The 14,919-nt window shown below is 40.3% G+C and overlaps 1 protein-coding gene across 1 annotated transcript in view; it reads right to left on the reverse strand.

Annotated features, from left to right (window-relative positions):
- Nucleotides 1-4,379: 4,379 nt before the first annotated feature.
- The window catches only part of LOC144826940 (indolethylamine N-methyltransferase-like), a 56,036-nt gene continuing 45,496 nt past the window's right edge, over nucleotides 4,380-14,919 (reverse strand). The window contains exon 3 of the mRNA XM_078685401.1: nucleotides 4,380-5,141. Coding sequence (XP_078541527.1) covers nucleotides 4,703-5,141 — 439 coding nt within the window. The 3' untranslated portion in view covers nucleotides 4,380-4,702. The remainder of the gene's footprint in view (nucleotides 5,142-14,919) is intronic.

Here is a 14,919-nt window from a genome sequence, read left to right on the forward strand (position 1 = left end):
TATGCTAATTAAGTTCCTTGTATTGTACTTTTACCTCTGACCTCATAAAGAGTGCAGAGGGCTTGTGGTTAGAATAAATACATATATATTTGTTATATACCTTTTGTGGAGTGCTTTCATTTGATCATTCAAGTGATTATATTTGTTAAAACTTGCTTAACTCATCTCCAAGTCTTAGCCTGAAGGCTGCTCTCCACATATACAGGATAGCTTTCTATAACGTTGACTTTATAACTCACCATCAATAAGGGTAGTTTGGACAGGTGCAAGGTGCCCACTAGAATAGTTGACATCATATACCAGGTCAACTTCTCATAATACCCCCCCCCCCATTGGCCCTGGGCGATCACTTTGGATAATGATATAGTCAGGTGGAACTAAAATGTCCAGAACCGGAGAGGAGGTATTGTTGAGCCATGTTTTGGTGAGAATCAATAGGTCCAGATCTTGTGCTAGGATGAGTGCAGAAAAGTCACCAGCATGTGACAGGTAGGTCTCACAGTAGTAAAAAAAAATCATTCAGGAGCTGTTCACTACCAGGACATGTTAAACTTAAAAGTGTATGTCCACATTTTTTATTACACAATGCACCCTGCCCTGTAGGCTCTTTCGGAGCTGCTTTACAGGTGAATTACATATATTAAAATAGGGGGTTTAAGGCCTGGCAAGCGAATTTGGAGTTTAAAACTGCACACAGATTGAAAAGGCAGACCTTGCACATGTTTTAAGGGGCTACTTATGTGGGTGGTACAATAAGTGCTGCAGGCCCACTGGTAGTGTTTATTTTACAGGCATATGGTGTACCACTTTACTACAGACTTATAAGGAAATGTGATGTGGCAATTGGATGTAAGCCAATTTTACCATGTTCTAGGAAGTGAGCACAAGCACTTTAGCACTGGTTAGCTAAAAATCATCAAAAATGAATTCAGAAAAAAACAGGAGGGTTCAGAATGGAGTGGGTCAAGTCCTACAGTGCTCACGTGTCGGGTATTCTGATGCTGCCCTCCTAGTATCTAGGTCATCCTGCCACATCCTATTTCTACTAGTTCTCCTGGTCTCCTGGTTTGCCTGTCTACCTTGTTCTTTTGCATCTGACCATAGTCCCCTCTATCATGCTCCTTCTAGGAATGGTCTTTCTGGTCTTCCTCATTACTGTGTCACTGGTCCTTCTAGTTCTGAGGTTTGGTGTTACCATGGTTCATGTATTCCTTCTCACCCTGGTTTACAATCCCTATCAGTCTATCCCTCATAGATGTTCTGATTCTCAATCCATTGGGCCTGCACTTCCTGGTTCCTTCTATCTATCCTATTCATTCTGTTCGAGTGTCTTCTGGTCCTGCTAGCTATGTCCTTTCTGGTTGAGGTCTTAGTATTGTCTGTGCACTCAGAGCCTCCTGGCCCTCCTTGTTTTTATGGTCCAGGCCCTTCTGTTCCTCCTACCCCTCATCCTTCTTTTCTTCAGGTCCTTATCCACAGGGCCCAGATCCCAATGTTCCACATCCTCCTTGCCCTCCTGATCATACTCACCCTGTTTCCGAGCTTGACTACCCAGGCGTCACAGTATGTGGCAGCTAAGAACGAGCACAGGCAAACAATCTTGCTGAATACCTCATCCGGCACTTGATCCACCCTAAACCCAGAGTCAGCAGGGTGTAACTGGTGTCCAATGAACATTCAGTAAGATATGTGGCTGTGAGATGCCAGAGCTTTATGCAGAGTCCCCCCACTGTTTGCTCCACTGCTAGATGCTATTTTTCTGACTCCGATTATAGCCTGGGCTTTGTTAATCAGACCCAAGGTCAGTGCTTTGTGTAAAAGGTACATGGTAATTAGGTATCATTACAATTGCTACTCTCAACCTACCTGTAAGTTCCTAGTATGTGGTAGGGCATGTAGGTTGAGAGGCCCAGTAGATTTAATGCACTTAACTGTGCACTGCTGTGGTGCCTGTTGTCATTTTAAAAGCCAGCCCTGCCTTGCAGGCAGCTTTTAAAATTAAATTATATGCACATTCGATTTGAAATTAAAGGTATTTCTAAACTCTCAAACTAACTAACTTTTACATATGTCACCCCTAAGATATCCACTAGGTGTTCTAGAGGTAGGGTAGCATGTACCTATAAACAGGGACAATATAAAATATGTTTTATATGTCCTGGTAATGGAAACACTGCCAATTTTATTTTCCTCATTGTAGCACACTAGCTCCATAGGCTACGATGGGAATACTTTAATAAAGTATACCTATTGGTAGAAGGGAGCTAAAAAGATGTTCAAAGTATCATAAATGATCATTAGAATAAATCCAACAACCCACCACTGTAGATGTATTATAACTATCATAGACATTAACTTATAGAACTTACTTTTCTGATGAGCCAAAATCCAGCCTTCCAGCAGTCCTTATCTGATTGGCCAGCTCTGCCAGGCTTAGCCAAGCTGCCTTTTTGAGGTGTGAAGTGGCCTAAGCTGAGACAAAGGAAACATCTGGTGGAAGGCAACTGCAGCTGCAGAGCAAAAGGCAGAATGGGGGTGGAGTAGCAACTGGTATTCAGAGTAAGTGGGAATGACAGGCAGGACGCAGGCTCACCCCAGCATTCTACCACCCCAGCCAGACAGGAGTCCCAGTAATTAGATGGGGCTCGGAGGGCAGTGTTTGAGAAACATAGTCACACCAGTGAGATGGCTTAGTAAGATCCTAACCTCCATGAGAGAGCTTCTCCACTTTGGATTTTGAAACAATAGTGCTTTCTGGGTCACGAATATGAAACAGTTTGGAGGAAAAGGACATACCTGAGGGTGCACTCCATTGGGCATGGGTGAATAAATATGGAGAGCTGCCCAGATAATCAGATCCCAACCTGAAACTGCAAGAAAAAGAAGGACTGCCCTACTGGAACCCTGGCTTACACCCCAAAGGATTGAATGACTGCACATTCTGCACATGCTGCACACTTCCAGCAACAGCCCTAAGGACTTAGCCTTGCTTCAAGAAGAGGAAGTTTGGACTCCCTTAAAATCAATAGGTTTCAAGAGCTCCACCTGCACCATCTCCACCAAGAAGAAAAAAGCTGGACAGGGGACTAATAAGGATTTGGGCAGGTGCATTCTAGAGAAAATTGTCTCAACATCCCAAGGACCCTCTCAGACCTTCTAGACCCTTGAATTGGTGGTGTGGACACTTTGGAATCCTAAAACAACCTACTGGAAGAAGATCCAGAAGTTTGGAAAATTATTTGTAAAAAGCTCCATAAGTTGACTGACCCGTTGTTATGAGTCAAGCCACAGATGTCAAGTCGCCGACATCAAACAGCGACCTGCCTGGATTTTAGGTTTTTCCAGATGAAAGGTCTGGATTTCAAGACTTCCAAGATTTTACTGAGGCATCAGGTTGAGCCAAGCCATCAACGAGAAAAAGCTACAAAGAAGTCAGAAGTTAGAAATCTGACCGGGGTCTTCCACTCATTGTATCCAACCCACGCTCCATAACGTTCAGCCTGAAACTTGGACTTTGTCTTGGTCTAGTGTGACCAGATGTGCCAAGTTGGCACCGGAAAGTGTTTAATCTTTAAAAATTCATAACTCTGGTTCACCACATTGCATTTTTGTTGTTTTATTGTCATTTTAATCATTCTATTATTTTCTATTTTTATAAATTGCTGTGGAATTTTTACTGTGTGGTTTCTTATCTAATGCATTGGTGGTTTTAAATGCTTTACACATCTGTCTCCTATGTTAAGCCTGCCTGCTCACAGCCAGCTTCCAAGGGTTGAGCAAGAGATTAATTTATGGTACCTTGACTGTACCTTGTATTGTGATTGTGGCTTTACTACTAGTGGTAGGTCCCTACCTACATGTTTTAATAAACCATCTTCCAACAGTGGGCCACCCACAATACAGCCATTGGTGTCACTCTCTTTCCAATTTATATCATGAGAGAACCTGCAGTTCATGAGCTGGCCATCATCTGTGGCCAGTCTCCATACACCCAGAGTACTAAGGGGCCTGGGGAAGGAATCTTTGATTGGACTAAGTCAGATGTAGAAGCAGAATGCACACAAATATAATGGTCACTCTTGAAAACATCCTAATACATTTTTGTTTGAAATACTTCTAGGTTATGTTTAAAAATAATTAATTGCTGTAGTGTAAATGAACATGTTTATTACCAAAATGAATATAAAGAAAGCATGAAAATGTGTTCAACCTGCCCCAATTATTTTCAGAAGTGGAATGGAGTTAATGTGGACCAGTGCAATCAGGCCTCTGGGTTATGTTTATAGTTGCCTGTATAAAGGTACAGATTCTTGGGGTTTGCAATTAAAATAAAAACACAGAAGACTGGGGTTCTCAAAAAGAAAGTCATGTCCATGTGGTAGGATGAAATTATTGTTTATTGATTGGATTCATGCATCTACTACTCATTAGCTGTTCAAATCACAAATTGTTACTCAACATTGTATGTTCAGCTTAATGGAACAATTTTATATTTTGCCAACATTTCACTATAAATAAAGAGAAAGCACTAGAGACATCGAGTCAAAAAGGGAAAAAAGCATTTGATGCTCGACTGATCTTCAAAGAAGGAATGACAATTAGGACAGACACAGGCTCACCCCTACAAACTGCCAACTCAGCCAGACAGGAGTCCCAGTGATTAGATTACTAACGCTGTGCAAAATTATGGTTTTCTCTTTATCTACTGCCTGTCTTTTTGTTTGCGTGCTTTTATAAAGGCAAAATATTTATAATCTGTTACATCATACAAACTTTCAAATTCCCGACGATAAATGTGATCTTCCTCGATCTCATAACCAGCCCCAGTGACAGCATCCTTCAGAAAATCCGCATCTATGCAGAGAAGAGGGAACTTGAAGTCACCGCACATGTAGAACGTGGTTTCGAGGGCAACAATCATTATTAGATGCCCTCCGGGCTTTAAGAGAGAGGAGACATTTTTGAGAGCGTCGCAGTAGGACTTCTTGTCTGTGACAAGCCCTTCCAAGGCGCACGCCAGGAGCAGACAGTCAGCCCGTGGATGGATGACGGGGGAGAAGGGCTCACAGCTCGACGCATCGTATTTCAGAACTCTTTTGACTTTTATTTTTAATATTTCTTGCTTCTCAATCCATGTCTCACTAAAAGAAAAAGAAAACAGGATTAACATGCTTTTGATGAATGAACGACAGATATTTTGTAATGTGAAGATAATTATCTTCATGGTTCTTATATAAAATTCAATACATGTCTTCAATATGGTCCCCCATGACCTGTTCTGTGCACTTTGTACAACTGTATTCCAGCTGTATTTTCTGCTAAGGTGGAGGAGCATCTCCCCACTTCTCTAAGAGCAGTGCAAAGGAAAAATAAAATGATAATAACAGAAGATTATGGTTAGGGCGGGTCAGAGCTGGGCTCGCATGACGTCAGAGTTAGGAGAAGGGGTTGCTGTAGCATCACTGTGCATAGCGGTTTGGCTGACTGTCTTGGGCCAGCTAAACCGTCATGCGCACTTATGTTCTCCACCGGCTGAAGTGCACAGCCTGGGTGGGGAGAATACATAGCCTCTCACTCCCTGTCTGAATGCCAAGCCATGGCACTCAGACCAATGACGGTGCTGCTGTCATGCTTCTGACAGCAGCGTCGCAATTGGCTAGGGGAGTCTCTGGAGCCTGCGTGCAGCTTGAAGGCAAGAAAATAGCGAGGACGGAGGAGAGGTGGCGGCTGGCAACCAGCGACCAGCAGTAAAGTCTTTTTTACTCTTATTTTTCTACCCCCACTGCTCCCCCTCACCACTGATCCCTACCAGCTTCCATTGCTTTATTCTCTGGCGCAATCTCTGGTCTATGAACTCGTCATATATATGTTCTTGCAATTCTGCCACCCTGCCTTTTCATTAAATATGCAGTTTTGCCTTTTTTGGAGTTAGTTGTTTTCTTGGCATATAGGGGCATTGTGCACATTTAGACGCACTAATTCCTGCAATGTGATCAAGATCCATAGTTTGTGAAATGTGGTCATTACCAGATACATTTGCAGTCAACTCTTCATTTCTCTGCATTAGATGATATTAAATCCATTTTGTGGTTGTGGGCATCTCACTTGCTGGCAGTCAACTCTCCATATAACTTAACATCTCAGTTTCACAAGCTTTGTCTGGTGGCTTAGTGGACTAATGAGCTGACTGTAGGGGCCTGTGTTTGACCTCAAGGTCAAAGTTTCAAATCCGAGTGGGTCCACTCGGCATTTCATCTTTCTGTAGACAACAACATGAGGAGTTGGGTAACCAGAAACATCTGTTATTCAGCACCAAGATACCCTTGGGTGAAAGTGGGCTTTACAAATGCACTTTATGTTATCCATGCACGAAACAGCAAGTGCTACTAACCCAAGAAAACCTCCATCAATTGGAGTGGCACTTTTTCACAGAACAGAAACTCTTGTAAGAGTTTCAGATATAAACAATTTTCAACCTTTCAATGTTTTTCAGCACAAGTGAAGTCTACAAATCTGAGGCATATCAAATTTAAAAGCAGTTGTCACCCGCTTAGTGATAACTATCTCTTTGCAGAACAACAACATTTTTTTTAATTGTTTAGCAGTTAGAGTTAAATATATAGTGTATTCACTGAAAAAAACATAGGTTTTACACACGTTATAGTTAGGAATTAGCATTTAAAAAACCTTGCAAATTCACTGAAAAAACCATAGGTTTCACACAGGTTATAGTCACTGACCATGTCATGAGTGATGTAATATGTGACATCATCAGCAGTGCATTGCAGGCGCGCAAGTTATAGTTAGCTGCACTAACTATAACGGGGGAATTTCAATGGTTTTGTATGAGTGAAATATCCAGCTAACTATAACATGTGTGAAACCTATGGTTTTTTCAGTGAATTTGCAAGGTTTTTTAAATGCTAATTCCTAACTATAACGTGTGTAAAACCTCTGTTTTTTTCAGTGAATTTCAAAGGTTTTGTAAATCATAATATTTAAATGTATTAATTATTATATTTCTTTCTTTTTATACTATTTTCCTACCTTTTTATTATAAATACTTATATTTATTTTATTTTTTAAGTTATATATCATATTCTTAATGTAAAATAATAACAAAACTAAATTCAAAAATATTTTTTTATTAATTACATTTTTTTTTCAACATATTCAAATAAAATTCTATATAATTCCTTTTTCATTGTTTTTTTGGGGGATAATCGTACCTTACGCATACGGTGATTGCACAGTACTTTGTACAGGTAATTGTACTCTGCGCGTACCGGCGCACACGTCACGAATACGCTTTGACGTTACACGTTGCATCAACGCTTCCACGTGACATCATGTACGGCGCCCCGTACGCGTACAGCGCGAAAGTTTCTAATTGTTCAAAAACATATATTTATGTATTTAATGTACAAATTAAGGGAAGACATTATCTGGGATAATCATGAAAATAGTTTTTTAAAATTTTAAATAAGCGTATATTACTTTGAAAAGCAATTACGGAAATCGCGGCCGTATGTCGTCCGTATTCGCAGCGTAAGAGCATCATAAGCGCACTGTAAGCGTACGCAAAGCCATGTGACTTTAAAAGAAGAGATTTGACTAGTTCATAACACTTCCTATTCCAACTGTTGAAAGACCCCTCCCATTTTAATTATTCTACTTTGACTTTCTAAGAAAAAGCATCTCTTCTGTAGATCTCAAGTCATTTGGAAGAACAAATCACCGTGGCTGCACGGGATGATGCTTCTTCAGAATATTCCTCTGAGGAACATTTTGTACCTGCGGAACCTCAGAAGAAGCGCAAGGAAGCAGTTATCTGCACATTTTTTACATTTCCTCAAGGACAAAAAAAGGTCAATGCTCCCAAAGTGACCTGCAAAATTTGTCAGGTTACTCTTTCCAGGGGTGACCCCACCAAAAAGTTCTCTTTCGGCACTGCTAGCATGGTGCGCCATGTCTAGAATCTTCATCCAAACAACTATGCCAGAGTTCAAAATCGAAGGTTGCAGGCGGACCATGGATCTGCTCTTCCCAGTACATCAAGTGCACCACCACCACCACCACAGAGTGGTATGCTTGCAAATATACAACCTGAATTTGCAGACCTGATTGTTCGTTGCAAATTTTGCAGCAAACTACTGTCCTATGGGGAACAATCCATTGAACTCATTCTCCTCAAGAAACGGGACCACCGTTGTTCTCGTCAATAATTTTTTTGTTTAACTGTTTTGTTGATGTTCCACACTTTTTTTGGTTCTAGTTTCATTTTTTTGTTAAAAAAAACTTGTTAAAAAATACAAAGAAAATGGAAAACTAAAAAGACAAAAAAAACGTTCTTCTCAGAACTACCTCCACTGGTCAAAGAAAGAGCTATATTTCTATGATAGTGTGTAAAACTTTGTCTGAATGAATGTGTAGTGCAAATATGAATGAATGAATACGTTACTAGTGTATGGTGAATGTGAAAGTGCAGCACTATAAGGAAGTGCTACAGCATAACTCTATAAGGTGTTTACCTATAGTATACTGTAGGACCTCCGAAGCACTTGAATGTAACATATGCACATAAATTTGTTACAAGGCAGTGCTTCAATTTGCACTGCTGGTGAAACTGCTTGGGTGAATTTGTATGTGTTAGGGGCGGATTTACAACCCCCTTCTGCCTCTTTTACACAGCTGTTGCGTCACTTTTGTGACACAGCGGTGGTGCAAAAGATGTGCCATGGTGTGTGGTATTTACAATGTGACGCATATGGAAGGTGCATCACATTGTAAAGCACTGCACCAGAAGGAGGCTTTCCTGCGCAGTGGGGGAGTGTTCTGATGCAGAAACGCCTCCTAAAAGTGACTGAGTGAAATCTATAAGATTTCATTCAGTCACTTTTGGGCCTATGCTGCGTCAAACCACTGCACCTGCTTGAAACAGGTGTAAGGATTGACACACCATTGTGAGCATAGGGCCCCAAGGGAATTGCTGGAGCTGCGTTGCGCTTGCAACTTACAACACAAATACATCACATATCTGTGCCATATTTGCCCCATAATACACCACATTGTAAATACGGTGATTCCATGGTGGTGATATCACAGTGCAAAATAACTGGCATATCTCTGAGGATGTACCACTTATTGTACATCTGCTGATTAGTGTTTGAATGTAGTGAATGGATTACTACACACTGATCAATGAATCACTACAAAATTATAACAGGAGTGACAGAGTGTTTGGTGGAAGTGTAAGGATAGAGATTGGGGAATTGAACATATAAAAGGCAAATTTGCAGGTGCATAGAACAGTGCATGCATAGTCTATAGGAGTTTGAAGCAGTTCATGCCCTGAGGCCCACTTTGCACCATGAGTACTTGGGTACTGGCTGAATGATTACAATTCTGCAAGGAGAGTGTGTGGCTGAATGTATAGCGGCTTTACTTTTACAACACTGTATAGATAAGCACATACTGCTGTATGGTTCACTACAATACTGAAACAGTAGTGTGAGAGTGTTTGGTGAAAGTGTAACGATACAGACTGGGGAATTGAAGGTATAAAAGGCAAGTTTGACGGTGTATAGAACAGTGAATGCATAGTCTATAGGGATTTGAAGCAGTCCATGCCCTAAGGCCTACTTTGGTGCATGACTACTTGGGAACCAACTGAATGCTTACACTTCTACAAGGAGATTGTCTGGCTGAATATATAGCACCTTCACTTTTAGAACAGTGCATACATAAGAACATACTGATGTATAACTCACTACAATACTAAAATAGCAGTAGCAAAATGTTGGGAGGAAGTGTCAGGATACAGACTGGGCAATTCAAAGTTTAAAAACCAAGTTTGCAGATGTTAGGAATGTGCATTTATTATCTATAGGTGTTTGAAGCAGTCCATGCCCTTAGGCCTACTTTGCTGCATGACTACTTTGGTAGTGGCAGAATGATTACACTTCTCCAAGGAGAGTGTAGAGCTGAATGTATAACTGCTACACTTTTTGTACAGTGTATAGATAAGCATATATTGCTATATGGCTCACTACAATATTGAAACAGTAGTGGCAAAGTGTTTGGAGGGAGTAAAAGGATAGAGACTGGGCAATTAATAGTTTAAAAGACAAGTTTTCAGGTGCATAGAAGAGTACATGCATAGTAAATAGGACTTTGAAGCAGTCCATATACTAAGGCCTACTTTACTACATGTATATTTGGGTACTGACTGGAGCAAGCAGTGTCAAGCTCAATGTGTAACTGCTTCACTTTTAGTACAGCGTATAGATAAGCACATACTGCTGTATGGTTCACTACAATACTGAAACAGTAGTGTGAGAGTGTTTGGTGAAAGTGTAACGATATAGACAGGGAAATTGAAGGTATAAAAGGCAAGTTTGCAGGTACATAGAAGACTACAAGCATAGTCTATAGGGGTTTAAAGAAGTCCATGGCCTAAGGCCCACTTTGCTCCATGAGTACTTGGGTACTGGCTAAATGATTACAATTCTCCAAGAAGAGTGTCTGGCTGAATGTATAGCAGCTTCTCTTTTAGAACAGTGTATAGATAAACACATACTGCTGTATGGCTCACTACAATACTAAAATAGCAGTAGCAGAATGTTTGGAGGAAGTGTAAAGATACAGATTGGGCAATTGAAAGTTTAAAAGTGAAGTTTACAGATGCATAGAAAAGTGAATTTATTATCTATAGGTGTTTGAAGCAGTCCATGCCCTTAGGCATGGACTGCTAGGAAGAGGTGTGGCGCCGCGGCTAGGGCAACTGACTCCGGAATCTGGGGATCACGGTTCGATCCCCGGCACCGGCGGCAGATTAGCCCAGCACCATGTGACTCTGGGCAATAGCTTGTTTAATCTTCCCTACGGCCCCCAGCGCCTAGAGACCCTTATGGGTGATTGTGCGCTTTACAAATGTGGATTATTATTACTTTGCTGCATGACTACTTGGGTAGTGGCTGCATGATTACAGTTGTCCAAGGAGAGTGTGGAGCTGAATGTATAACTGCTTCACTTTTAATTAAAACAGTGTATAGATAAACACATACTGCTTTATGGCTCACTACAATACTAAAATAGCAGTAGTAGAATGTTTGGAGGAAGTGTAAAGATACAGACTGGGCAATTAAAAGTTTAAAAGCCAAGTTTGCAGGTGCATAGAAAAGGGCATTTATTATTTATTACTCTTCCCAACGCCCCAAGCGCCAGCACACCTTTCCGAGGTTAGGTTTATGATTTACAAATACTAGCAATTTTTAAATTAAGAAGCATAATAATAATAAATATTAATCCTTTTTTTTCTTCCAATGATAAAGATATTTTTTTCTGTCTTCTATTTAGATGTTTTAATCATGAAAATGCAAAGAACACAGTTTACCGAGTAACACTTTTTAAACTATTCAACATATGTAGAGAATAATACCTTATATGTGTTATGATCGAAATCGAAACCTTTACAGCTTCACAGTTTGTAACTTTTCCGAACACGTGCAGAAGAAAAACAGTTAAAACGTGAGCACGTGTAAACTGCAAAACGTGCCATCTAAATAGGTAGACCCACAGCTTCCTTCCGTAGACTGCTAAACAACCAATAACTATATAAACCACACCTACTGTGCAATTAGTTTCGTTTTTGCGAGTTATTTCTGAGTCGCCAATCTATGTTGCAGGTTCAGTTTTCTAGCATCGGATTCTCTTTTTGCGTCAACAAATATATTCCGGAGTTGCAAGTTGTTTCAATATGGCATAGGCATAGTCCTTAGTTATAATTTGTGGCTATTTGTGGATATTTAAACATTTATATCTAGAAAAAAACGTTATTGCATGTTTTTCGCTTTTTCTCTGTAACGTCAGAAGCTTGTTTGAAGAAACTGATAGATTATAACTTGCTCTTTTTCTGTCTCCTTTCATCTTATGTATAGTGACTTTTTATACTATAATATTGACACTGTACTTAGCTTGAGAGGTGTTGGTGACCCAACGACGCAAACCCTAAACATTTACAATCAACGTCACCATCTTCCACTTATTATTGTGTTTTCCCCTAGAGATCACATACTGGTAATATGTATATTATAACATTAACAGTCTTGGTGATCTTAGTGGAGTTCAAGATCCATCGTCACAAAGAGTACGGATAAGTAAGCAACGATACCGGCTTGCGGTTTTCATTCTATTTTCCCTTTGTGATCGTGTGCTGTGAAAATATATACATATTATTATTTTCACCGTCATGATCTCAGAGGAGTTTATGACCCGTCACCACGAAGATCAAACTCTTTCACCCCCCGGAGAAAAGAAGTTCAGTAAATAATTACCGCTCGAAAGTATTTCATAATGGATGTTCTGTTAAATACATAACTTTGTTTTCCTTTTCTTTTTACTATAACAATGGTATCAATCATTATATTATAATAGATTGTCCTACTGCTACAGAAGGGGAATGGGAGATTTTTCAGCGCCATCTATAATATAACTTTCAAATATTAAAAAGTACTTGATCAGATATTTTTTTTCAAGAAACATATTTTACGAAACAGCGGAACAAAAAATATAGCTATCATGCATACTTTGTTACTTATTAAATATTTAATAAACCCTACATTTCTGAATGTTATTTTCTAATTTCTATTCTTATTTTTTCGGTTCCTATTCACCTTCTCCCTAAAAAATGTATAGGACCTGTACTTTATATTATAAGAGTACCATCCTACATATTCTTTAGAGAGTATGTGATTTATTAGCGGAACAGTCTGCAACCTCTAAGCACTATGACAGCACGTTCCTGAATTGTACAGAATACAAATTTGGAAAATAATAATGCATGCATTTCTATGTAATATGAAACCATTTGTATTTAACTGTTTTTTACTTGTTCTCTTGATCTGTGATAATGTAGTGTGGGAGTGTTTCTTGTAGCACTTCTATTCTACTTTATCTAAAAGTTACTGATGCCCTCTTACATCATCAAGAATGGGCAACACTTTTACAAACTGTAGCACAAAAAAGAAGTATATAGCCACGCTTAACTGATATTTTATGAAATTCCATTTTTAATTTTCACCCCTTTCATACATACAGCGATAGTTTCTGAAGAAAGTTAATTTGTATTTGCTTAATAAAAACTGTTTCAAACATAGACCGAATTTTTTGCTGTGCAACCACACCTCCCCATCAGGAAAGTAAACACCACATTATAAGTACAGAGTACTCCTAAGAAGTATGTCACCCACAAACTTGATTAAAAAAAACAGCGCAATACGCTGTCATTTTTCCGCCGTGATTTATACACCACACGGAAATTATATAAATGGCCCTTGAAACATATAAAAAAAATGGTTCCCTCATAATCCCTCTCCACCACCTTATGAGCACTGTACAGAGTTAATAGTGTTCCTAACCTGCCCTCTAATACTTTCTTTCCCCATACTCCTTTGGAAAATGCATCACAATATCACTGACAACAGTGAACCATTCCCACCCAATAAGGAGCAGACTTGTGCTCGGAACACTTTAGCCAATAAAATGTCCATGTTGTTCCACAGACGAGCAAGGAATGACTGCCAAACCTTCTACTTTTCATACTTCACAGCCAATGAACATTAAGTATCGTAAAATCCCGCTTGTAGCACGTTACCCTAATACTCCCCGAACAGGAAGGAATCCCTAACAAAACTTTTCCACTGACTTCTTGTACAACTAATGGTTCCTATGAAAAAAATATAAATCTCCAGCACAATAACTATTTCAATTAGCAACATATTGTGGTGAACTTCTAAACTCTGTGCTCATGCAAGTGTTCCATGAACTTTTACTATGGTAGCAGGCAGAAAGATACTGCTGTACAAAAAACTTTATATTTACCCTGGATCCTCTACAAGACAGAAAGGAAAGGAAAGCAAAGTAAAACAAAACCCTGTACCAGATTTACAACCCCCTTGCGCTACTTGCACGACCACGCCCCCCCTAAAAAATTAAAAGTGTGTGCACCTTAAACCCCTGGAATAACCACCTCCCAGAGATTTCGGTACTGTGTGACACGGGCTCGGTGGCCCTCCGCCTGGTGCCCTCAGGAGCCCTGGAGACCGCCACGCCCAGAACCGGTTCCTGCAGTGTCCCGGGGTACCTACCCCTGGGATACTGCTGTTTGCTATGAGAAGGCGGAAGTCTTGCAGCTCCCGCCCTCCCATAGCAAACTTAGTTTGAACTTTGAAAGACACAACAGTGAAATCTATTCTCACTTTCAAAATCCAAACAAGATTGCATTTCCACATACAACTTAGCATCTCCCCATGTATAAAAGCAATGACTTTGTTCTATAGAGGAGTGGACCCCATCGAGCTGTGTACCCCTTTCACACAGCGCATGTGTATTAATGGTGCGCATGCGCACAATACGCCCCAACACACCCACCATCAGTCCGTTTACCCCTAATGTTTCTCATTTCATTTGCGAATGCTCTATTCAAACATGACGGTCACGAGGAGTCGGCAGGACCAAGGGGACATTGTACGCTCTGTCTTTTTTGTAGCAAGGGTCACGTGTGCAGTGATGTATGTACTGGATGGGTATGGTGTGGGTGTATACCAGCCAAGAGGGATTTCTTAGTTCCAGGTCTAGTTGTCAGATCGGCACACACACTCCCTCATGGCTCGTATACACCCACACCACACCCATCCAGCGCATTCGTCACTACACACGTGACCCTATGTATAAAAAAGACGAAAAGCACGTGTTGTACGTCATTTTAGAGTTGTTCCCAAACTACCGAACAAGGGGCCCACTCCTACATGCGTGACCTCTTTGGTCACTGAGTTAGTGGTGCCTGAAGCACTGAGTGGATGAAGAACCAGCGATGATGATGGGAGCACGAGTATGTCGTTAGCCATTAAGATATCAAGA

Source organism: Lissotriton helveticus, chromosome 4_1 (genome assembly GCF_964261635.1).
Source record: "Lissotriton helveticus chromosome 4_1, aLisHel1.1, whole genome shotgun sequence".
In the NCBI taxonomy this organism is placed as follows: Eukaryota; Metazoa; Chordata; class Amphibia; order Caudata; family Salamandridae; genus Lissotriton; species Lissotriton helveticus.